Raw genomic sequence first — 26,105 nt, 5'->3', positions numbered from 1 at the left:
TGGGAAACAGAGGCAGCCAAATCTCTGAGTCGGAGGCTAGCCTGGTCTACATAACAAGTTCTGGGACAGCCAAGACTGCATAGAGAGACCTGTTGCTATGACGACCAACCTTCAGCAGCTCAGGAATTAAGAGAGAGCCATGGAGTCAACGAACTGATCAATTTGACTTTTCTGTCTGAGGGAGTAAAACTGAATTCTGTGGGGCTGGCAAGCAGGGCAAAATTTAACTCTCTGGGACCAATGAAAAAGGGAAACACGCATGCATGCACGCACGCATGCTTTCAGGATCTATCATCTCTCTTCTCTCATTTCTTTTTTTAACCTCTATCCAGATGTATCCCCTTCTGTGTGTCATTAATTTTTTCCTTATAGCTTATATACCCCAGTAAAATCTTTCAAGCAATATTAAAATTACAATGTGGTTATATTCTATTTTTTGCATGAATGATCACAATGAATACAAGTAAAGAACATCGTGTTTTCTATGTCCCTTACATGATGAAACATTTTATGTATTACAGGTGAAAAACAAATTCTCGCCAAGAACCCACATACATTAATGTCCAAGCAGCTTGTTATAGATTAACAGAGTATAAACAAGCAACACATTTTTCTCAGCCAGTTCTTTTTCTGGCAGGCTGCATTTTACAGCCACGAAGAAAGGATCAGTCACTTTATTATTTATATCTAAATGTTTTCTTATAAATAATCTTTAAAAAGAACAAATATAAACTTTCATATATAAAAAACAGTCAGCTCTACTTTAAGTTCTCAGGGTGCATACCTATTCATCAACAGTTTTGTTTTTTTTTTTTTTTAATCAGGAAGCTGAGAGCAGAAATGGGTACAAGGAATTAATCATCACCTTTGATCACCAACACATCCTAGCAAGAAAAGCACATCAGCTAATAATAACAGGGCTGTCTTTGTTCTTGTTTCTTGACTTCAATGAATCCCTCATTTACCTATGTGTCTTTTTAAACTTTAAATTGTTCCCCAAGATTTTCTACCTTGATTCCATTAACAAAAACATCTTAGTTTAACTTAAGTCATAACTTAAAGCTTTTTTTTTTTTTTTGCTATAATGCACACAGAAACCCGTGAACACATTTCTCCACACTAAGATTTTAAGAACTTCAGCTAACTTAACTTCTGGAACACAATTGTTTTTCTTTTCATTAACCTAAGCCACAGTCTATATAGCTCCTTAAGAGAAACCTGTAAGTCCTACCTGTGTGACACTTTCTTGTTCTTATTTTCTGTCCTCTACAGCTTCTTCTTTATGGGGAGGGGGAGCAACAGTATATCCTACCTTTACCTATATTATTTTTTCCACTAAAATAACCTCTATCATAATTCCTTACTATATTAAATTTTTTAATCATCAAAAATGGTATCTAACATTATTATTGTATAAAATCATTACTTCACTTAAACAGTACAGCTTAAGAGGAAATCATTTTCATAATAATCCACAGGTGAAAATGCCCAGTAGAATGGGCTATTTCTGTTAGATAATCACAGTATATTAATGGCACTGGGGATCCCCCCCAAACCCATTCACACCATGCCAGGTACCAGAGAACAATGGCAGTGCCAAACATGTAAAGGCACAACAGTAGCAAGAGACATTCTGGGGCCAATGAACTTGGGGCCTTGCTTATCCAAGATTCACCCACCAGTGCCTTGCCTTTTGGTGAGCCATTCTCCTGAAGTCCGTTTCCACGTGCTGCTCCTCTGACATGGCTTCCAGCAGAGACTCTTTCTTTAGAAAATAAACCAACAAAACCCAGCTAAACTGGGTTTTCTTGTCCCTCAGTCGCTCTTGAATAAACACACTGGAGCTTATATTAATTATAAATGCTCAGGCTTATTACTAACTAGCTCTTACAACTTAAATTAGCCCATTTCTATTAATCTGTGTATTTCCACATGGCTTGTGGCTTTACCTGTCTTCCAGCATGTCTTACTCCCTCTGTGTCTCTCAGCAACTCCACTGACTCCGCCCTTTTTCCTCCCAACATTCTCAGTTTGGTTGTCCCACCTATAATTCCTGCCTGCCTACTGGCCAGTCAGTTCTTTATTAGCCAATGAGAGTAATATGTATCCACAGCAGACAGAAGGATTTTATTCCACAGCACTAAACAACAGAAAAAAAAAATGGAAACTATGGAGCTTAGAATTTAGCTTACTTGGTAGAATGCTTACCTAGCATGTTTGAGGCTCTGGGTTCAGTTTTAACACTATGTAGTGCCTATAATTTCAGCACTAAGGTGGTAGAGGCAGAAGGATTAGAAGTTTGGTGTCATCATTGGCTACATAACAAGTTCAAGGCCAGCTGGGCCGTATCAGACCTTGTATTTAAAAAAACTGGGGAAGGAGAGGCCTGTTGTTGCCATTGCCTGTGGTGAAAAGGAAGTGTTTACTGTAAGGGGTGCAGGTGTCTGAAAGGGTTGGAAATGGTCTAAGTCTTTACTTAAGTGGTGATACATAAATGTATACATTTTTCAGCATTCATCACATTGTACACATTTAAAATTAGTGATGTTATTATATAAGTTATGCTTCAAATGTAAACAATGGATAAACATACCCAAGGGACTCACTTTTAGTGAACCTTGAGTTCTACTTCACCTGGGGAAGTAGCCTTTTTAACCCTCTCATTTGGAAAGCCTTGGCAGGGGCAGGCTTTTTTAAAATTACATTTATTTATTTATTTATTTACTTACTTACTTACTTATTTTGTGTTGTATGTATGTGAGTGCATATGTAGAAGTCAGAGGGTCGCTTGTTGAAGTGTGTTCTCTCCTTCGTTGGGTAGGTTCCTGGACTCGAACTCAGTTTTTCACGTGTGGTAGCAAGCACCTTTACCCACTGAACCATCATGCTGGCCCTGGAAAAGTTTGCTATTAATAATATACTAATGATCTGTGTTTTCATGGTGATTCTTTAAAGTGAGGATTTCTAAGCCGTGTTTTTGTGGAACAGTAAATGATCCACTTGTTTTATGATCTCATTGCATATTTGCCTTTTCTTTACCTCTTTCCCAACCTAGAAAAATTAATCGAGGGACTCAAATCTCCTGATACTTCTCTTCTGCTCCCTGACCTCTTGCCTATGACAGATCCTTTCGGCAGCGCTTCCGATGCTGTGACTGGTAAAATCCCTGTCTGCTCCTTTAGTCATGCCTGTTATATGTGTGTGTGCACTGGTGGGGGGGGGCTCTGGCATGGGGAGGGAGTGGAGGGCAGAAGTACCCTGAGTAGCCCTTGTACATCGTTGGAAGCCAGCAGTCAAGGCTGTTTATTCTGTCCAGCTAGTCCAAATGAAGTATCTTTTTCTGCTTCTCATGTGCACAACCTGTAACTCCGGTCTTTACTGATATCCTGTGATTTCTCCAGTAAATTTCTTAAGAATAAAGAAGAATATGGGAAAACTAAACCTTTGTGAAACAGTTGGTTTCTAATTGACCTTGGGAGCTTCACTGAACTTAATAGATTTGAGCTGATTCTTCTTTAGGTCAGTGCTTGTAACTAATACCTGTACCAGGAAGTCTGCCTCACATTTCAGCCTCATGATAGACCAGGGCAATTAATGGCTTGGTCTGCTTACTCTGTTATATTTTTTATGCTGGATAAGCAAAACATAAAAAATGTCTGGACTCCTGGAAGATTCAGTCAGTAGACTTTAGATAAGAAATGCTAGTGTTCAGGAATGCCGTGGCCTCCATCTGTGAGACATCACAATGTGCAGAGCACGTCTCTGTTACATCATGGGATAGGGTGGAGTACATTTGAGGGTTGTTCATTATACAGGAGGATGTTTACCCAAAGCTGGCCTATTAGAGGGAAAAATTGCCCAGTTGTGAATACAGTTGTTTCCTTTGCCTTTGGCTTTTTGAAGTGGGCATTACGCTTTGTAGCCAGGCTTGCCTCAGACTCACAGCAGTCCTCTTGCCTCAGCCTCTGTAGTTGTTGGCTTACAGCTGTGAGCCGCCATTGCCTGTCTTGAAGACACTCTTTTCTGACATGGAAGAATTTGCTGCTTGAAAGTTGCTTGTATTCCACACTTATTTGTAGGAGCTGATGATCACTGCACCTCCCTGGTTGTTAGCCTTGGACACGCATGCTCAGTCATCAAAGCCCAGAGAGTGGCAGAGATAAGCTGTGCTCTGCAGCTTGCCTGAGACCTGTGGAAGCAATCCTTTGCAGGTTTTCCTGTGGAAGCAAGCCTTCGCAGGTTTTCCTGTGGAAGCAAGCCTTCGCAGGTTTTCCTGTGGAAGCAAGCCTTCGCAGGTTTTCCTGAGCAGCACCTGACTTCTTTTTCTTACCCTTTCCTCTCCACTGTTAATGCCCCTGATACAAAAGAAAAGGCCGATGCTGCTGTTGAGAGTCTCATACCTGGACTGGAGCCGCCTGTTGCTCAGCGCCTCCCATCTCAGACGGAGTCTGTGACCTCAAACCGCACAGGTCAGTCAGGGTTCATGTCGCTGCAGAGCTGGTCAGTGCAGTAACCTCAGAGCAGGTCTTCCCACTTGTGACATTCTGGTTGGTTTCACACTGGATGCAATGAATTGTTCTTACAATCCTACTTTCTGGATGTTGAGTGTGTTCTTGTGCTGAAAACAGCACTTTTTGGAGCCATGTTTTTCTTAAGAGTGACTCCTGGGCTTGCTCTGATGACAGAATTTTTTTATTCAATATTCTTTCCCCAGGCCTGGGGATATAGCACAGTGACAGAGTGCTTGCATATTGCACATCAATCAATCCCCAACACCAGAAAGGGTAAAAAAAGATTCTCTTGACTGGTGGCAGGTTTTCTCTACCTCTTTAATACAAGTCTGCTCTGATACACGGTTGCCTTAACCCTTCCAGCTGTTAAGCAGTCATGTCTTCAATCTCACTGTACACAGTACTGGCATCTGGATCTATGGAGCTCATCTCCTGCTGTAGATATTCTTTTCCAGATCAGGGCTTCACCATCTAGAGGTGATTTTTATTTCACTTTTAAGCAGAATTGAAATTGTCCTTGGATCCAGTGTTGCTTTCACTCTTATTTGAAAATTTCATTCTTTGTACAAGTCCTTAGGCACACACAAAACAAATCTGATTGCATTTGTTTTAGTGAGCCCTAATTACCTTAATAAGATTCTCTGAGTGTGTGCCTTAGAGAGATAATAAGTTAATGCTTGTGGGAAAAAAAAATCACCCAAAGGCACCGTGGTTCCTCTTATTTTCCCTCATTTGAATGTTTTCTCTCAGGAAACACTCGCTGCTCAAATGCTTCATCTCTGAATTTTACCTTCCTCAATTCTTTAGATAAAAGAATACACTATTTTCAAATGAGAATTCAAATTTAAAGAATAAAAGAAAAGCATTTTGAATGGGAACATGGGAGTGACATGGAGGGCTCCTTCCTGATCAGTTTCAGCACTTCACTAGGTTGTAATTTTCTTCTTGAGTGGGGAATAGTTAAGTGAAATTCTAGTTACAAAGTTCTTTTTCCAAATGATGTTTGTTGAGAACTGGGTTGTTAAGTTGTGTTGACATGTGAATCACAAACTTTTTTGATCAGCAGCTTCTAAACTAAAATTCTTACGTTTATGTTTGCTACCAAGTAGAATCTAGGATGCATGTTTTTGTGGTTAGAAGTTCAGAGAGCTTAGCATGTTTATTTTGATTTTCCTTTTGCACCTTGGCTTGTCCTTGTGACTTTTAATGTAATAATTTAAAAGTCAAGATAGAACCTCACACTATTGTTGTGTGCTGTTTAATGCCGCCATTGCGGGGATGCTAATCACTGGACTCAGACTCTCTCACTGGGGACGACTCTCTGCTTTCTAATCCCACTGCCGACCTTCTGGAAGAGTTCGCCCCCATACCACTCTCTGCTCCCACTCACAAAGGTAAAGTGTTTCTTGGGCCCACATGTATTTTGGGGAGCTCCTCTTATCAAAAGCTGTCCACGTCTATGGAAAATATGGGTTTGTATTCCTAGCCACTGTTAAAGTTCTCCTCAGAATAGTGAATAAGCCCTAGCAGCTACAAATAGGGAGAGGGTTCACTTTCTGACAAAAACTAGGATACAGATATTTCATGTTAGCTTTGATAGCCCTGTGCCTTAAGGAACGCATAAATGAATGAGCCAACTGATTGATTGTGATAATTAATATGATACTCATCGGCCTTGGAAAGCAAAGCCATTTCATCAAATCTGAGTCAAGGTTTTTAAATGTAAAGAAACACAGCCCTCAAAAATCATTCCTCAAAAATTTAACTTGTGAAAGTTTTGAATATTATTTTGTCTTTGAGTCATAATTGTTTACTGAGTTTCTTGCTCTAACGTGACATTTTCACGTCTTAGTCTTGGCTTGGTTTGGTTTGAGATTTTGCATGTAGAGTAGCTTGGTTTGGGCTCTGAGGTCCATTGTGGTGATAGCTCGTTTGCACATGGCAAACTTATTTCTGTGTTTGAGGAGTATTAGCAAATGAACAGGTTAAGCCCTTTGCAAAGGAAATTCAAGAAGGAATCCTCCAGACCTGACTAAAATCAGTGAGCTCATGGGTAGCAATGAAGATTGCTGGTTCTGTTTTACAGCTGGCACAGGAAGTTACCTGTATAGCTATCGATGGCTGGCAGGAATGTGTTAGTAGCAATGCATAACTACAGCGAAGCATTGTCTGCCAAATACGTGCTAGCTAGCATTTGCTGGGGCATAGCTTTAATTAGAATGGAGAATATGCTGGATGTGGTGGCATGTGCCTTTAACCCCAGCAGTGGGAAGGCAGGGGCAGGCTGATTTCTCTGAGTTCCTGGGCAACTGGAGCTACATAATGAGAAACTGTCTCAAGCAAAACAAATGAAAAACAATCACAAAAAAATGGGGGGGGGGTCTAAGAAACTTATGCTAGCGTCTTTTGTACCCCAGTATTCTGAATTATTTAGAAGTCTTTTTTTGCAGAGCAGGGAGTCTTGACATTTTGCTTGCTTTGTACATACGGGTTACTTCTCTTTCATTGTTGGTTTTGAGCCATGGGTCAAACTCAGGACCTTGCACTTGCTAGAGCACACACTCTACCACCGAACTGTGCCCCGGCCTCTACATGGTTTCTCCTTTCTCATCTCCTGCCCCAGGCTCTTAGTGTTTCAGGTGTTGTTAGTCAGGCCTCTGCTGACTCAATAGAGATAGTAACTTCACAGCTGTAATTGTGGTCTTCTACAGAGTAGAGATCTCTTCTAATAGTACATTTCTTACCCATTTATAAAATCTTGACATTGTGAGTTCTAAAGATTTTTGCTTTTATATACCTGTATTTTCCAGTTTTCTACTTTTATTTCAACTCAGAAAAATAAGTGCTTTCACCTTTAAGAACAGTGATTGTTCATGGTTGAAGGCATGGTACCTCCTTCCTGTTCTCTCATTTGCTAATCTCTTCTTCTGTTGTTTCTGCTTGTGTGCTTGCATTCTGTATTAAGCTGCAGAAGATAGTAATCTCATCTCAGGTTTCGGTGTCGCTGAGGGCTCGGAAAAGGTGGCAGAAGATGAGTTTGACCCTATTCCTGTACTGATAACCAAAAACACACAAGGTAAGAAAGAGACTGGAGAAAAAAGAAGAGCTTGACATCAGTTGTCATCAAAACACTGTCCCTAGCCTACATGGTGGATGGAAGCATCGCCATTTGGTGAAGGACACTGGATGATAGCAGTCAGTGTAGGCTGGGTCAAGATGAGAGGCAGATGGAGATGCTAATGTATGTAGCTCAAAACCTTGTCGACTTGGGGTTTATTTAGAGAAGACTTAGTTTTTATGAAATGTCAAGCCAAAAAGAAAGTGCTTTCTAGTTGGTAGAAGCCTCAAGGTATATGTCAGAACTGTTGAACATTTTTATCATGGTTAGAAAATATGTAATAGATGTTCTTTCCAGAGAGCTAACAGTGGTATTTTGGTGTCTGCTGCATCAGTAGACTTTATGGACCATTCTTTTCCTCTTTGGTGGAGTGAATCATTTGAGCATGCACAGAACACTAAAACACACCACATAGTTATTTTTAAAAGCATGTTCTTACTGTAGTATCCTAATAACTAATTCTCCCCAAAGCAGGAATTGATCTGTACTTTTTAGGAAGATGGCTTGCTGTTGGGAGGTTAGTGGACAGCCAGAACCTCTTAGGCAAATGAGTTGGTTTGGCACTAGTGGCATCTCTGAAGTGTCCTGCTTCTACTGCGGTGTGCCTGGAGTGAACTTCTGGTGGGAGGTGGTGGCTAGCCAATAGTTAGGTTTAGAAATCAACATGTAAGACTTTTTAAATGTGAAATGTTGCTTCTCTAGATTTCTTTGTTTTTCTTTTTCTCCTTTGCTTGCTCTGCACATCTAACCCTAACCCTCTGTGTTTTGTACTGAATCCTATCTTTCCACTTCCAGGTGGGCACTCTAGAAACAGCAGTGGGAGCTCTGAGTCCAGTCTTCCCAACCTAGCCAGGTCTTTGCTGCTGGTGGATCAGCTCATAGACCTGTAGCCGTGAGCCAATAGCAGACGCAGTTCTGTAACCTTCATGCCGTAATACACATTTTCATTACGGAGTTATGAGAAAAATGATTTTTTTAAAAAAAAATCTGCAAATTAGGGGCCCTCAAGCCCCTTCTCCTACCCCTTGCCTTCTCCTATAGAAATGATAAGGAAAGAAAAATCTTTGATCCTCCAGATCCGTTCCTTGGCCGGCTCCTCTTGTTAGTTTGCTGCGTTTTCTCATTCCCCATCTTCAATAGCATTATCGTAACTCAAGCGCTAGCTGCCCTGAGCTTCACCTCTGCTGGAATCCACTCAGAAGCTTGACTGTCACTGAGCCTGTAACGGACACTTTGTCTCATTCTTGCTAGGAATGGCCCCATGTCAGTCCTATAGCCCGTCTCCCAGATGCTGATGAATGTGTGTCCATTCTTGCTTTTTATCCTGATGCAGTATCATGAGGACATGACAGCTATGGCTGGTCTTATCCCCAAGCAGTAGTCTGGAGACAGGTGTGCAGTTTAAACAGGACAAAACTAATAAGCTGTGTTTGTGAAGAGAAATTGAGCTCAACTCTAGCCAGCCAACTTTGACCATTTTTGGTAGTAGACTGAGCCAAGTGATCTTACGCTCATGCAATCTTCCCAGATGTCTAGTTGTCTAGCTATCTGACTTCCATTGAATCGTGATTTCTCAAATCTGGAGGCATGACTGCAAGTGCTTGAGATCCTTGAATAAATGTGTATGTGATGGAAATACCGAGCATTGCCATCCTTCCATGTTACCTGGCCCAAGCTGGGATCTCAGAATTAGACCAAAACAAGACAGTGGTGGGAACATGATACCTTTTACTAGAAGACTTTTCATGGGTGGGGGGGTAGATGGGGAAGGGAAGGAATTGTAGCAAAAACAGATGTATTTTTCTTGTGATTTTTTTATTTTGAATCAAATATTGTAAATTGTGTATAAATGAAGATGCTGACTAGTTCTGTTTCCACTTGGCATTTCAAGTCTGATATCAGGTGTCTGTACAGGGTTTTGATCTCTTTTGCTTGTATACAACATAGCAGTCCTATAGTGTAACACATGGACCTGTTTTAAGTAGAGTGTATGTCTTGCTCTAAGCTCTCAGCAGGCCTCTGTCTCTGTAGAACAAGCATGTTTTTTTTTTTATTTTCAGATAATCAGAGATGAGTGTGCTGGGCACAGTTTGGCTGTGGCCACTCACCTCCTCTGGTGTTTAACTAGAAGGCTGACGCTGATGGAATATGTGCAGTTGGCTTTCCTTGGCTTCCTAGAGTTCAAAAACCAAACAAAGAGTAGCTCTTCACTAACCTTAGACTGTTGTTCATAGATTTAAATAAAGACCCCTGCACTCACATAACATGCTCTCCTGTCACCCCCGTGTGCTTACTCATCAAGGTGTGTTTCATTTCCTTATGTTGAGAGCACTTTTGTAAACTTAGCCTGTGGAAGAGGAGTGGTCACAAAGAACCCCTTCCTCGATGCCATCCTCCAGGGCTGAAGGGAAACTCTTAAGTTCATCAGGTTTGTACAAATAAAACCCCAAATCTCTTTGCTTGTTCTCTACTACTACTTTGTTTCTTGCTCACATTTGCACTTTAAGTGGTGGGGAACCAACAGCAGCACGAGCCTGCAAGCCTGCCCTCTGGAGGGCCACCATTGTCTCCAGCAATGTGACAGCAGGAAGAGTGGACACTCAGTCTTCCTTCTGACTTTAAATCCTTCCTGTGCCAGCTGAACCTAGATGAGCTGAGGAAAGGCCTGTGCTAGAAGACGTGGTTTCCACAGGTGAGCGAGGCACAGTGTGCAGCCGAGGATCGAGGAGATGTCACGACGAGCTCTCCACAGTGGGCTGCAGGGAAGCAGGACTTGGTTACCCCCTTGGTGGACAGGAAATGGTTGTGTCCTCTTTGCTGGACATAGAAAGAATGTATAAACTAATGAAGGAAATGTTTATTTTTAAATAAGGCTGATGTTTTAGGTCTGTGTTTCTATATTTTTTCCCATGAAAACGTTAGCAATATAATGAAATGTCTACTTTCTCAGTTTAATTGCAGTCATGAAGAGTGCAGTCTAGAAATTAGGTTACGTGTCTCTAAACCATTCTTTCATGCGTCACCCGTAATTATTTTGAGATATATTGTGTAGTCATTTGGCTCAGTAAGGCTTAATGGAGACACTAATGAAAACTAACAGACTCTCTCCAAGGAAGATGGTAAATTCTGGGTGAGATATTGACAGGAGACCTAGGCTGATCCTTCAGGAGTAAGGCTTAGGCTTCCTGTTGAGAAATACATTCTAGTAACTTGGTCAGCACAGCCTTCCTTTGCATCATCCTAAACTGAGGGAGTGGCTTAAGAAGAGCCTGGTGTGTGGTAACTGGAGATGCATAGAACAAGACTGCTATACGAGGGGCTTCAGAGACTGTCCACTAGTCCATTTACTTCATCTCACTGTTGTGGGCCTGACTGATGAAGGCAGGGTGGTCCAGACCCTGGCTTATGACCTTGAACAGGCATTTTACCCCCTCAGAACTGATATTGGATTTTTACCCAGGATGGTTTTGCATAGGTAATGTCTGAGTCAGTAGAAGCACGGCATTGTTATGCTGTTGTATTTAGAAGGACTATGAAGGGTCATATAATCCGGATGTCCTTCAGGTAACTTCTGTGCTCTTGCCATTCCTGCAGCTTTCTCCAGCATTTACTCACAGAGGATTAGAATGAGCAGTTTTTAATCTTGTTGCTACTTGCTGTCACCTGGATAAAAGCCCACATCATTGAAAGTTTGGAGATAGATTTTCTTTTTATAATATTAAGCACACACAATCTTACCTATTACAGTAAAACAGAATCCGGAGATTTCTATTATTTTAATCTGTGTTTAAAATATAGGCAAATACAATGTGCATATTTTTTATTCTCTCTGCTGAGTGGAAGTAATACTGTACCAGAAAGTATCACAAATTGGTATTCCCCCCCCAAGGTAACCAAATTTAATTCCTAAAGCTTCTAAAAATATGATCCTCAGAGGATATGAGGTTTAAGCAGTCACTTCTAAGTAGTATTATAATTGTTACAGTGATTCCTGAAGTAGACAGATCAGAAATATTTTGTGTGTTTGATTGTTCCCTCTTGGAAACATATTTTGCTTGGGAAGTGAATGCTAATCCTAGCAAGGCAGGCCAGTATCATCTGAGTTGTTTTTAAGCTCTTGTCCTTAGACATAACATCGCCAGATAAGGTAGAAAGAATATGGCTGTTTTCTTAGAACCCTCACTTACAGCATCCACAAGTATAGTCTTTCTTATGTTTTCTCTCCGACACCTCTGCTCAAGAGTTACACTGAGTTTTCCAAACGCAAGATCACTCTTATCAGATTGAAACTCCATAGGCAGTTCCTAGAGAAGACTTCATAACTGAGAGAGATTTCACCAACACTGAGTAAGGGAAGGTTTACAGTCCCCTGGTCTTTAGGAAATTTAAAGATACAGGTTTTGAAAACTCCTCTGAAAGAGGTCGTCACTGTGCTCATTGGCATTTCACGTTGTACGTGACTCCTCCTGATCAAATTGGAGTTCTAGAGCTTGGATTTCTAATAACTGGAAGAAAACAAACCAAAAGGGAACCTGTTTTTCTTAACATCTGATATTTTGTGGTTTGCAGTTCTCATTTTCAGTATAAGTGTTTTGATTCAAACCAGCATAGTCTTCCCTCAAGTCAGGATTAGTTCTGTCTTCAGCAGTGCCCTGGGAATGAGGAGACCTTTGTGATGGGCATAGGGGCCCATGCTCAGGGAACAAATGAATGCTGTAGACACCCTAGGCCGAGCTAAAATCTGTGACAAGGTTCCTCTGGCATCAAGAGTCTTTAACCTTCCTGGTCTGTTGCCACTGTCATGGAGTTTGGGAATGTGAATGGCAGCATCACCCAGAAGACTGAGTTAAGTAAATTAGAGGCTGCCTGACAGAATGTTTAGAGTGGGTGTTTAGTGAAGCACTTCAGATACTGCAAACTAATTTCTATCCCTCTCTAGAGACTAATTCTACCAGTGCAAAATTAGACCTCTCCTTTCCATAATGATAATGTTCCCCAAGTTGGATGTGCTTGGCTTTTGTGAACTGAATGAATCCCTGATGGCCTTCATTTCAGTCTGTAACAAGATATCCTATGTAGTTTCCCCTGGGTTTCCTTTCACTAAGTGGGAGAGAGAAGGCCTGGAGGCTGCTTAGGTAATGCTAACTCATGCAGAGTTCCCAAAGGGTGACAGTTGCTAGGAGGGAAGTCCTTCCTTGGTTCTCACTTTGATGCAGTGTCCTGAATTCACGTCGGTGGGTATTCTCTTCTGCCTTGTTGTACACGCCGTTGTCACCTGGATGGATCCTTACCTTAGAACAGAGTGATGTAATGAAGCTATCTTGTGCAGTAAAATGTGAAAAATGAACACTGCTTCGCAAGTATTGTATAAATAAGTCTGTAAACAAATTTCTTATGTAAACATACAGAGGAATAAAGCTTTTATCTGTTCAAACGAGTGCATGATGTTTAGATATATAAATAGCTTAAGGTAGCTGTTATATTCCTGCAGAAATGTAACAAGGACTTGAGCACATTCTTTAGTGGCTGCAAATACCAGTGGACTAGAAAAGTATGGGCAGCTGTGCAAGATGTCCTGAGGAAATGACAGTGGATACCTGTGAGATGTCCTAGGTTTGGTGAGCTCTGACCATCTTAGAGAATGAAGAACCTTATGGTCAAGAATGAGAAACCTGCAAACACACATTAGCCAGGGCCATACTTAGGTGACAAAATGGCAGCAATTTGCAGCTGCCCTCCTCTAATTTAGTCTTTCATCCACCCAGGCTAATTGAATTAAACACTAGGAATGGCAAGAATATGTTTATGCCCAGTGAGAAATGGCTTTCTTTTATTCTGCCTGGCATCCAGTTGTGGGCTTTCCTGCTGCTGCCTAGCATAAGGGATAACCAGATGCTCAAGTTCATGATGAACACTGAAGGTTGTGGGAACTACAGGCTACTGAGACCATGGTTCCTGCGTTTGGTTCTGAGACACCAAATTTCAACTGATGCCACACATCTCATCAGGGTGCTTTTCAGTCTCTGCGTGTATGAGACACCCAAGCCATTACTTCAGAACTTTGGCAAGAATTTGTCATTGATATTTTCCGTCACCATTATTTCTGTTACAGTGTAGACATACTACACTAAAGAGTATCCAGCCTGAAATTTAAATTTCAGATTTGGGGCCCACCAGATGACTCTTTGGGTGAAAGTGCCTATGCCAAGCCTAATGACCTGAGATGGAGCCCATGGGTGGAAGGAGAGGACTGACCTGTGCAAACTGTCCTGTGACCTCTACTTGAGTACTGAGGCATATGCTTATGTGTGCACACACAGTAATAACAATTTTTTTTTCTAATCTTAGATTTTGCTTCTCTAGAGAGCACTCTGATGACCTCACTGTCAGTCAAATAGCATTTCTGGGGTCAGTCATCCTCAAGAATGCCACACTTTGACCTATGGGATAATTCAGGGGATGGTGAGGATAATTCCCCAGGGTGTGCAAGTTCTATTGAAATTTGTGTTAACTTACTTAAAAATGGAGCCAGATGGAGTCATTTCTAGAAGTTTTGAAAACAAAGGGAGACATAACCCAGTTTGAGGGAATTATAAAAGAATGCCTCATGATGAACAGAAGCCTTGTATACTCTGAGGCCAAGTCCTGGACTAGGAGAGCAGGCTAGTTTTGTTTTTTTTTTTTAAGTTCTTTGCTTACAAAGTGTCTGCTGTGGCTGTCATATATAGCCAAAAAACTTGACCAAGGCATGAGGGTAAGTTGGGTGGATCCCTAGGAGGCGGGCTGCTTCAGAGGTAGTCTGCCGTTGGCTCAAGGCCGTTTCACTACACATTCATACACTAAGTGAGTGACAGCAATACCTTTCACTGCCAGTAAGAATTTATGAATCTTCCCCGAACTCTGTTGTTTCCCTGCTGCCACCATCAGGTCTCTCTGGAGTCACATAGGCATGTAGGGCCTCCATATTCTTTAGTATTTCTTTGACCATCAAAGTGCTAGGCCTGGTCACTCTACCATAGTCACACTTCACCTCCAAGAAAGGTTGGGAGACAGGCTTTTCAGGAAAGCCCCATTAGGTGCACTTTTCCAGCCTGAAGAAGATTCACAATGGGATGGAGGAAATAGCTGTGATCTTTCTTTTAAACAGTGAGAGACTGGTGTTCCCTTCAGACTTAATGTTGTGGTGTTTTGTAACTCCAACCTTTTTAAAAAAAAAAAAAGTTCTCACTCTATAACTGACTGTATAGATCAGTCTGGCCGCAGCTGCACAGAGATCCAACTGCCTTGGCTTTCTGAGTGCAGGATTAAAGCGTGTGCCACCACATCCAGTTGATTCTGAACTTGGTTTGTTTGTTTGTTTGTTTGTTTTTTCAAGACAGGGTTTCTCTGTAGCTTTGGTAACTGTCCTGGAACTAGCTCTTGTAGACCAGGCTGGCCTCGAACTCACAGAGATCCGCATGCCTCTGCTTCACGAGTGCTGGGATTAAAGATGTGGGCCGCTACCACCACCCCCCGGCTGATTCTGAACTTTTAAAAGCTGTTGGTATTTTAAATATAAAATACCTTACTATTCACTTCAAAATTCAAAGGGGTCCTGAGTTGGTGGATTTTCTCCTGGGTTATTGACTCAAAGCCTACTACTTGACAGAAGCAGTTTGCATGGGGTGGGCATGTTCTTGTCCTATTGGGAATGGGGGAGTTCTCACTTTACTGCCTCATAGCTCTCAGAATGTAATCTAGCTTTGAAGGCATCAGGCCGTGGGTCTCTAGGGAGATATATTCCATTTGCAGTCTGTATATGACTTGGTTTGAATGAATCCAAGTTCAGTTCCTTCAAATCACTGACTACAGTACAAGCAGTGTCGTTATCAGATCTGTCTGTATATTACCAGGAGTCATCATTGGCTTCACTTAACTTTTATCCCTCTGTGCGAAAGGTTGCTTTGCTCTACTGCATAGCTGGTGTAAAGCAACAACATTCAGGTAGTTTTGGAAAGGAGAGGAAATGCACCTTAGTTTTGTCAATGGAGGCTATGGACTAACATATAGAAGAGGAAATAGCCTGTGGACTCTCAGGAGTCTCTTACATTTCTTGGTGAGTTTTATTTTGAAAATTAGTGGTTCCTTCTTTCCCCCCTTCATTTTAGTTCCCTCACAGAAGTTGTTAGCTGGGTGTCTCTGAGATAAATCTGATCTCGGTTCTCTTGCCTGGGAAATTAGGGTTGTGCCCATATACACCGTGAGCGAGCAGGACGTTTTCATTCTCTGCTGGTTTCTGTATCAACACTTGACTGCATGCATTAGGCTTACAATGCAAGGAAAACTTCATTCTCTTCAAAATCACATTCTTCAAATATTATTTTAAAAGCCACACTGTACCGAACAATTCAACTTAAATTTTGAGTTCAGAATGTATTGTGTCCAAACTATTAGAAAAAGAAATAACAGCAAGGGGGAAACCTTCTAGAAATTATTTATTGTCAGCTGATTAAAATGAAGCACTACTTTAAAATAAGTTACAGGATTCAGGAAAACGGTATTTTTGTATAGTGACTTTTTTCCTTCTCTTTTTTTCTTTTTTCTTTTCTTTTTTTTTTTTTTGTATAGTGTCTTTTAATAAAATGCTCAGCCCCCTCTTTGTGTTCTCTACAGTGTAAATTCTCGCTAAGTGACTGGTTTTCCAATAAACCAACTTTGTGGCCCCTTCCTCTGTGCTGTGTGCTTAGTTCAGCGAGAATGTTAGTACAGGGCAATGTGTAGCAGAAATTCCTGCCTGGTAAGGTACTCATTGGAGGGAGGGGGCCCCGGTCGGGAGGGGATGGCCGATAGTTAGCATTCTGGTGGGTTGGGACATTCTGGTGGTATGTCTTTTTTGAGCCCATAGTGAAATATATTTTATCCTTTACACCCCACCCCCACCCACCCTTTCTCTGGATTCTTCTTGCTTAGTTACATATGCCTTTTTCCTACCCTCTTGCTAACATGTGCCCAATGACATACTTCTAACCTGCTAATATTTCTTGGAAGGTAAGCTCTATTGCATTCTGATAATTGTCTATTTGATTTAAATGCCAGAGCACCCAGAGGCACCTCTACCTACATTACCACTTGGGCTAGTACATTGGAGTTTGCTAGTATTTTTGCATAAAGAACTTAATGGCAGATTCATTAATCAGAGATCATTGTTAACTTGGGACACTAAAAACAAAATTCTAGGGCCACTCCAGCTAAAGTTGATGTCATCTAGTATGACACAGAAAGTACCCTCCATATTTACATCTGGCACCAAGTGCTCTGTGAGCACTGCTTGCAGTGTGTCATCAAGTAAGCATGCATTTACTGACAGCCGAGTTCTGCACATGGAGTTCCGTTCATCCCCGGGCAGTGGTTCTCCATAGCCCCAGACTGTCTGACTTATGTGGAGAGGAATGACTGAACTTGTTTCCGTTTGGCTCTGAGACAGGTAGAGCAGGTGTCTGTGCCTGGCCTGCAAGTAGGAGTGTTGCCTAGTTGCCCTGAATGTCCGTGTGCCTAACATTTTCACCTTTCCTGCTCATTGTGTCTGTCATGATCCAAAGTGTGAGATGGTGGTTGTGTCTTCAGTCTGTGTGCATTTACCTTGCTTGACTTTTTATTTTTCTGTTTTTCCATTTTCAACATCTATCATTTGATTCCACAATGTATCTTCCTCGGTTGACCATTAAATGTTCCAGAAAGTTTTGACCCAGTCTCCACATTAATTCTACATTTTATGCTTTTCTAGGTCTCCAGAGAGAACCCAGTCCTTGTCCTGTAATTACTGTAGAGCACTTTAAAGAACCTGTGGGTGCCAAAGGCCTCGCCCTCTATCCAGATCCCTGCAAAATTTCTGGAACAAAGACTCAGAACACCTTAGAGTCTGACTCCCTGGCCCGAGAGGGTCCTTCCAGCAATAGCTCCTTCCACAGCAGCGAGGAGGAGGGCACTGACCTGGAGGGAGACATGTTGGACTGCAGCGGGTCTCGGCCTCTCCTGGAGTCTGAAGAGGAGGATGAGAGCTGCAGACCTCCTCAGGGGAAGCTGGGAGAAGCCACCCTGTTCGCTGAGCCTGGAGTGTCTGCTGAGCCAGAAAAGGGGGGACGAGGCGGGAAAAAGAGCCAATTCTTGCCAGTCAACCAACAGGCCTCAGATGATCTCGGAGAGCCTGATGTCTTTGCCGTAGCCCCCTTCAGGAGCTCACTGGTTCCAGCAGATGACGTGGACATTTTCTCCAAAGCCCCTTTTGTCTCCAAGGGCAGTATAGCTCCTTCCCAGACAGAGGAGGTGGATGTGTTCTCCAGAGCTCCTTTTACCAAGAAGAGGAGCGTGGAGGAGTTACTGGCTGTGCAGGGCTCCTCACAGGATTTGCCGGTGCAGGCCAGCCTTAGTCAGCCCAGTGAAGGGCTCCTGCTTCCAGGCCGTGATAGAGCCATGTACCCCCCTGCCCAGGTGCAGTATCCTGTGACTGGCTTTGCACAGCAGGCCGGTCTCCCCTCCCACTCTGTCCAGGTGGCAGACCATTTTGACAGCAGCTCTCCCCGAGGATCTCCCCTGGAATCTGGGAGTCATCCTACTGACAGAAACAGAGGACTGCAGTCCCAGAAAGAAGCCTTCTCCGGGCCTATGGTTGGCAAGCCATTCCGCCCCCAGGCTTTATCCAAATATTCCCGACACTATAGCCCAGAAGATGAGCCAAGTCCAGAAGCTCAGCCCATCGCTGCCTACAAGATTGTTTCGCAGAGCAATAAGCAGTTGCTAGCTGGCTCTGTGTCTGTCACATCTCTGTCCTCCAGGACTACAGAGCTGCCTGCCGCCGACCCTTTCGCTTTAGCGCCCTTTCCGTCAAAAACAGGCAAACAGAAACCGTAGGCATGAGACCAGCCTGTGGCCTGCCTCCACCTACCCCACCAGCACCTATCACACCACTCCTGGCTGGCCTTTCAGGGAGTAGCCACTGTGACCTTGCAGTCCCTGCCTCAGAGCAGAAGCTCTTTAGGTTACACTTCCTGCTTTGGTTTATACTCATTTCTTGCCACGTGGGCATTGCTGTTCCTTCATATAGGCATTCCACCTGCACTCTGAACTCTGATTTGTTTCTGCCTAGACACCTCTTTAATCCAGGAATATTTTACCCGCTGTTAACCACAACTTTGAAGGCCAGCAGCTCCTGTGGGGAGGTGCTTGGATCAAAGAGTCAAGATGAATCCCTCCAGCACTCAACGATACTCTTGAAACAGAGATTTCTAGGGGGAAAAAAAAACAGCAATATAAACCTACTGCACATCTGAAAAAGTTAGTCCTTCAGCTCCTCATTATTCATTCCTGTGGAGCCAGCAGCTCTCAGAGGATTCTGGAATCTGTCACCGAGTCTATATGAGCCAAGCTGGCCTGTGTGCACAGATGTCTGGTGCATGATGTGGGTCAGGTTCTCTGTCAAGCAGAAGAGCATACTGGTGGGAAAAGCTCACTCTGCCTTCCCACAGTTCACTTTTTAGACTAGAATGGATACATGCGTGTGCATGCATACAAGAAACCGTTTCCTTAGAGTGAAACCGCCATGCCTACCTCCATTATCCAATCATTTCCTTGTATTTGCCTGTTGACCTGACTTGAACCTTGGCTTTATTTGGATTTTTTTTTTCTCATGGTAAAATTGAAGTTGTTGGACCATATGGGGCAATTCTGTTGAAAATGAGGTTTCAGGATGAATTTTTAAAATTCCATTTACCTGGTTTTGAAAAAATCAAGTATCTAAAACTGGACATGGTATCTCGTGCTTGTAATCCTAGTTCTTGGGAAACTGAGACAGGAGAATTACCACAAGTTAGAGGCTAACCTGGTCTTAATACTGAATTCCAGGCCACCATATCTCAACACCCTCTCCTCCCACCCAAAAAAGTCACTGGTTCTTCTGTTTTTCCCTGGTAACAGAGGAAGAGCATCTTTAGTGTTGTAGTCACTGGGAATCCTTCCTGGGTACCATTGTTATAAAATTCATTAATCAGGAGCCTAAGCCACAAACTACATTGCCTGTTTTCTCCCCCAAAACTTTCCCCATACTCCTCTGTTGCCTCTTGAAGTTGAAAATGAGAAAGCGTTGGTCAGCTGTCCTTGCAAATCTTTAAATTAGCTGTTCCGTTCAGATGTTAAAGTAGAACAGACAGGTGACTGGCTGTGTCTTCAGAAGTGCGTTTTTATTTCTGGAAAGCTCTGACTCATCCCCGTGTTTTCATACCATTCATTTTTAGTGCCTTAAAAGAAAGCCCATGACTCTGCAGGGAGGTTTCTGCTGAGGAAGCCGAGTTTCATGGAGACAGCCTGCACCATACTCAGGGTGTGTGCTTACAACTTCTAGCATAGTTCCTCCACTTGTTCGGGGAACTCTGGAGAGTTCATCAAGCTAGATTAGTGATAAAAAAAACTGCTAGTAACTGGGCATGGGAGCATATACTCCTGTAAGCAGGAAAGGGGTTCAAGGCCAGCCTAGACTACCTGAGACACTGTCCCCCAAAATAAAAGAATTACTGAAAATTTATCCGGTAATGAAGCCTAAATGTCAGGCTGCACTTGCAATCATTTAGTTGTGATGTCCTTTAGATTTGAAAGTCAGGGTCTGGGTGTACAACTGGGTGGAAGAATGCATGTTTGTATGCACCATACCCTGGGTTCTGTCCTTGGTACCCCCAGAAATAATAGAATAAAGCCCAGGACTCTTGGCAGTTAACATAAGAATGGTTACTTTTTGCCTGGTGTGGTGGCAGGCACCTTAACCTCAGAACTTATGAGGCAGAGACAGGTGGATCTCTGTGAATTTGAGGTCAGCCTTGTCTACATAGCAAGATTCAGGCCAGCCAGTGAACGAAAGCTTGTCTGAAGAGGGTGAAAGGGAACTTTTTTTTAGTACTTCTCTTTTTGGTGTTCTCCACCTGTTTGAATAACAGGCAGTATATCAGGGTCTCCGCCCCCACCAGAAACCTGCCTTCCACTTCATTAAAGCCTAACTATTCTCTCTAGGAATTTGCTTTCTCAGTTATTGTTTTTGAATGTTTTGAATACTAGTGGATACAAACTGGTCTTTCTGTTAAATGAGTAGCTTGGGAATATACACGGAATTTTGCAACCAATCTTCCCACACTTGTTTTCAGGTGAATTCCTCAAAGGCATGTGTAAACGGGGATGGGACTGTTTAGACAGGGTCCTCACTTGATGTCACAAGCTCTTTTCCAGGTTGCAGCATAGACCTGTAGTCCCAGCTGCTTAGAAGGCTGAGACAGGACAGCCTGAACCTAGCATCTCAAGGCCAGCTCTAGCAACTTACAAGCACCCGTCTCATGAATAGAAATTTCAGAATGCAAGGTCAGCTACGTAACCGTGCTGAAACTGTTTTAACTTTGATTACTATATCACTCCATCTAATCAAACAGTCATTTTAATTCACAAGGTCCAAATTAGAATAAAATCACGCACTCCTTATTTTATATAGTTGAATCGTTTGTGAAGTGTGGGCTTGAGGCCTTTTTCATCTACTGAGTAGGAAGTCTATCTGTCTTTTACTGGGAAGTGAGTGTGACCACATGCAGCTTGTCTTTTCCTCTGTGGCACTTTGTGAAGGAAATGTGACAAGAGACTAGCCATCACGTGAGTTCTGAAGGAAGAGTCTGGATTACAGGATTAGTGTGCAGTTGAATGATCAGATATCCTGGTGGGATACCATCCTGAGTGAAAATCTGGAAAGTTTGTTTTACGGGGAATTAAGAGTGCATAAAGTCTATGAATCAATTGTAAATTCCCAGTGACCATACTCTAACAGTTTAATAATTAGGAAGAGGAACAGTGTCAATGAAGTACTGTACTTTGTTTTAATTTCCACTATGTGTTAGTCACTTTGTATATTTCATAGGAAACACAGAAAATTGTGAACTTTGGACTCAGTAGAAAAAGATGAGTCAGAATATCCTTAGATAAAGCCTTAAGCCACATCATGCACTAATGAATGATGTGGTAGACCGAGGAAGTAGCTCAGAGATGGAGCCTGGCACAGTGAGGCCCTGGGTTCCTCCCTATTAGCTGACTAATGAGCACTGTTAAATGAGCTAACTTATGTGTCATGGAAAATGTCTCACTAATTTCTTAGGCTTACAATACAGCTCTTTAGGGCCAAATCTATGGTTAGCACCAAAAAAATAAATAAAATAAGAAGTGAACATCTATGGCAGGCATACCTACAATTCCCGCACCACTCAATACATGGGAGACCGAGGCAAAACAATTGTGAGTTCAAACCAAGACCAGCCTGAGCAGCTTAGCAGGACCTTAATATTGCAAATTTAAAGAGGGCTGGTTTTGTATTTAAGTGGTAGAATGCTTACCTAGCATATGCAACCACTGGATTTAATTAACTCCAGTACCAGGAGACGAGAGAGCACACAAATTGTTCATCGTGTGATGGTGAACAATCTAGCCTTGGAAGTGAGGAAAGTTGGTTCTGAGAGCAAATTTTAGTTCATGTAGGTTGTTTTGTCTTGGCTCACTGGTAGGGGTGAAGACCTATGTACTGGTGCAGGCCCCAGTGTGTGTGTGTGTGTGTGTGTGTGCGTGTGTGTGTGTGCGTGCACACGCGTGTGCTAACCGTCTTCTACTCACTAACCCATGTTGTATCTCAGTTTCATCTGGCAACTGAGATCTTCTAGACATTCAACAGAATGCTGTCTTTCTGGCTTGTTGTGTATTTATTAAGTGTTGGACTATATGCTTGTCAGTGTTTTCAGCCACTCTTCACTGGTGCATAAAGTATTAGAGTGATCTGATGATAAGAAATTCTGTATTTTTATTCTGTAAATGAAAATACTCAAAATATGTATCAGATTGTATGATATGTATGCATTACTTCAAATAGGAAACTTAAGAGAAGGAAATGCAGTGCTCTCTCCGACAGGAATGGGGCAACATCCGGTGGAGTCCATTTGGGTCCCTCAACTGTAAAGAGATGTTGCTCCCTGCTGTGTCTTTTGCATTCAACCTTGAGAGCACATCCCAGTCAACTCCCAAACAGCTGCTGGTTACAGCATTTTTTAAAATCAGAATCAAACATTTTGATGACAGGTAGTTTGCAGGAGTACAGCGGAAGAAGGCGGGAGCATCTTGACACTTTCCGTGGCCACCCTGTTTCCGAGCCTTCCAGTGCTTCACTAAAAGATTAAACACTGGGGGTTGTAAGTGAAATCATGTCATTTGAGTGATAACCTTTGTCAATCAATATTTGTTTTGTTTTAACCACCAGAACACTTTAATGATAAAAAAAAAACTAAAGAAAAGGTTTCAAAATGCTTAAAAATAAAAAGTAGTGTCTAATTGTAAATTGTTTCCGTTTTGTTCCCAGAGGTCTTTGTGTCCCCCACTCCCCATTCCTACTCTCCCTTAATTTCCTCCCTCAGCATTCTCCTGAACTGTCACACTAGCTTGCGGTGGCTACTCTAAAATCTCATTTTAGGATTCAGGCCAGCCTTGACAATCTAGCAGTGAAATGGTTCACCTTCCCCTAGAATCAAGGACAGAGGAAGGTTGGTAGGACCCAGCTTTCCTCTGTGGAGATGTAGCCCAGAGGGCACTCTGCCCACTGATCCTACATAGCTCTAGAATGAGTACATATGTGAGCAGACTCTAGAAGGGCAAAAAGAGCAAAAATAGCTAACTGCTGGTCATGGGAACACATGCCTGTAATGAGGCAAGAGGTTCACTGTGAGTTCGAGGCCTGCTTGGGCTACATAGCAAGACCTTGTCTCAAAACACACACACACACACACACACACCCAAAGGCTAAATATTAACTACATGTGGCTTGTTAACTACAAAGTTTCTGTAACTTGTAATTCCATTAGTTTTGTCAGCTATAGTTCAGCAACCTCAGCCTCTGGCTTAGGCAAGTGTTACACAAATCTGAGTTGATAGTAAACATTATTTGTACTGCCTTATGGTGGAACCATGTATATATACACAAAGGGGATCAGATTCCCTTTGGCAAGGAATTTCAGAATGGATTTTTCAGCATCAATCAAAAATAGGTCAGGGTTGGCTGATACCACGTGCTTGGACTGCGAGGACCCATGTCCAGTCTCCAACACTTTGACTCTGAGGTAATGGGAGGCAGTAGAATGCTTTCCTTTGGAAATAGTGTGCCTGCTGTGTTCTGCAAATCTACCAAAGATTCTTGTGTAAAGGGTTTCTCAGTGTCTGTGTGCGCAGACCTGCATCTTCCTGCTTCCTTCGTGGGGTTAACTCCAGCCCTTCAGTTAATCATCTGAAGAGGATTGGGGAGGGACCACAGGCAGCTGGCCAAAACCTCTGCCCTCTGCCAAAACCTCCAAATTTAGCATTGGAGTTGTTTGCATATGGTGAGGGAGTGACTAGCCATTGCTTGAGCATTCTTCCCAAGTAAGCGCCTTCTTGTGGGTGGCACTGGGAGGACAGTGGTGACCTGCACCATAGGCCCTGAAGATGTTATTTTGAATGGAACCTTTGATGTCATTTTTAGGGAACAGAAACCAAGTAACAGAGGCCAAGGACCGTGCATATTTCGAGGAGGGAAGGTGAGCACCCTCTGCTGGCAGTATTTGGAGTTGCTTGAGTGAGGATCTGTAAGCAGCCTGGAAGGAGTGCTGAGGTCAGCAGGTCTCAGGCATCCTCAGCTTGCAAACAATCTTGGGGAAACCAGAAGTTCATTCCCAGCAGTTTTTGTAATGCCTGTCATTGCAGGCTGTTGGATTTATGTTGTTCTCTCTGGGTGTGATCTATCATGTATCTGATAGTCTTTATGGATAATTGTTTGGGTTGTAAACTCCTATACTCTTTATTAAAATGAACCTAATTAAGTGACTGTAAGTGGTGTGTTTTTTCTTAAGTGGGATCTTCCATGGATTAAAGGGCCCTAGGCACTTTTTACCAGCACAGAGCCTGGGATAGATTCTAGTATTTCTGAACAGACACCAGTATTGGTACAGAGAAACTAACAGGAAATGAACCTAAGCTATTCCAAGCTCCCTGTCATGAGAGAGAACCTGCCTGCCTGCCTTACAACTGTGAAGAAAACAGTTAGGGTGGTATTTGAACTTTCCTGAGCTGACTTAATAGGAGTCAAGAACTGGCGATATGCCGTGTCCAGAAATTGTGTTCACAATCCAGGGCCCCAGAGTTCTGGTGTTGTACACATGAGTGAAGCCAAAGTTGCCCACATTTTGAGAGAACTTACTTACCATCTAAATATAAACCTCCACCTGCTTCTGTGATTTCTTTGATCTTGCTATGTAACCATGACTGATCTGGAACTTAATATTTAGAGCAGGCTAGCCCCAGACTCACAGAGACCTGCCTGCTTCTGCCTCCTGAATGCAGGGATTAAAGCCATGTGCCAGCACACCTGGCTAGTTTTATGATTTAAAGTTCTTAAGTGTTGCCTGGAGGCGGCGGCAACACACACTTTTAACCCCAGCACTTGAGAGGCAGAGGCAGGTGGATCTCTGTGAGTCAAGTCCAACCTAGTCTACAGAGCGAATTCTAGGACCGTCAAGGCTACACAGAGAAACCTTGTCTTAAGAAAGCAATCAAACAAAAAATCCTCCACTGATCTGTGTTTCAAGGTTGCAGCAACCGTCACCAAAGCTGCTTTATTTATTTTATAAGACTGTAGGTGTTCTTGGGGAAGACAGACGCCCACTGAGCCTTCTACCAAGGTGTGGGACAGGACTCCCATTGGGAGGAGCCAGATAAATGCCACTAGCAGATGGCTGAAACCTGTGACTCTAGACTCTAGCCTTTCCTAGTGGTTTTCCTTGAGTTCACCTCATCAGCTGAAGTTGGAGCACATTGTGGAAGGAGAGGAAGTATCTCCTCGATGTGCTTTCAGGTCGGCTGAGCCCAGAGGCAGTCCACGGTCTCTAGTGGCTCTCTCCTGAAGTCAGAGCTGGTGGAACCCCACTTCTACCTTGACAAAATTTAAATACAAATTTTGACTTGGGATATTTGACTATTAGGTATAGGGAGTACATGCAGGGCATGGTTGTGCACGCCTTTAATTCCAGCACTGGGGAGGCAGAGGCAGGAAGATCCCTGAGTTCGAGGCCAGCCTGGTCTACAAATCAATTTCCAGCACAACTAAGGCTACACAGAGAACCCTGCCTCGAAAAACCAAAAACCAAACAAAAGCATAAAGAGTATAAAAGAGCACAGTGGAAGAAGGTAGTATTAAACCAAAATATTTTAAAGACAGAATCTCACCCTGCTTGGCCTCAAATTCATGGGTGATCCTCCTGCCTCAGCCTCCTTTGTGCTGGGATTAGGAATGTGACATCACATCATCTGTAAAATTTGTAATGAACCGAAAGTTGACTAATAAGTCTCCATTGTATGTAGGAAAGAATATGTCTCAAAGAAAACAATGATAATAGCCAAACATGCATTCTATG

General features: G+C 42.7%; 1 protein-coding gene across 15 annotated transcripts in view; it reads left to right on the top strand.

Annotated features, from left to right (window-relative positions):
* Positions 1-24,525, top strand: part of Aak1 (AP2 associated kinase 1) — a 147,871-nt gene extending 123,346 nt beyond the window's left edge. For 4 of the 15 annotated variants that reach the window (XM_048416426.3, XM_085690620.2, XM_048416427.3 and 1 more), the window contains 5 exons: positions 3,056-3,157; positions 4,368-4,469; positions 5,810-5,905; positions 7,477-7,587; positions 17,393-24,525. In XM_048416426.3, coding sequence (XP_048272383.3) covers positions 3,056-3,157; positions 4,368-4,469; positions 5,810-5,905; positions 7,477-7,587; positions 17,393-18,516 — 1,535 coding nt within the window. In that variant the 3' untranslated portion in view covers positions 18,517-24,525. Of the gene's footprint in view, positions 1-3,055; positions 3,158-4,367; positions 4,470-5,809; positions 5,906-7,476; positions 7,588-8,424; positions 13,064-17,392 lie in introns of those variants that run through there. The other 11 variants (XM_085690627.2, XM_085690625.2, XM_085690629.2 and 8 more) reach the window with 9 other exon arrangements.
* Positions 24,526-26,105: the final 1,580 nt, after the last annotated feature.

Source organism: Myodes glareolus, chromosome 6, assembly GCF_982192425.1.
Source record: "Myodes glareolus chromosome 6, mMyoGla1.1, whole genome shotgun sequence".
In the NCBI taxonomy this organism is placed as follows: Eukaryota; Metazoa; Chordata; class Mammalia; order Rodentia; family Cricetidae; genus Myodes; species Myodes glareolus.
This window is presented reverse-complemented; position numbering and strand designations above follow the sequence as displayed.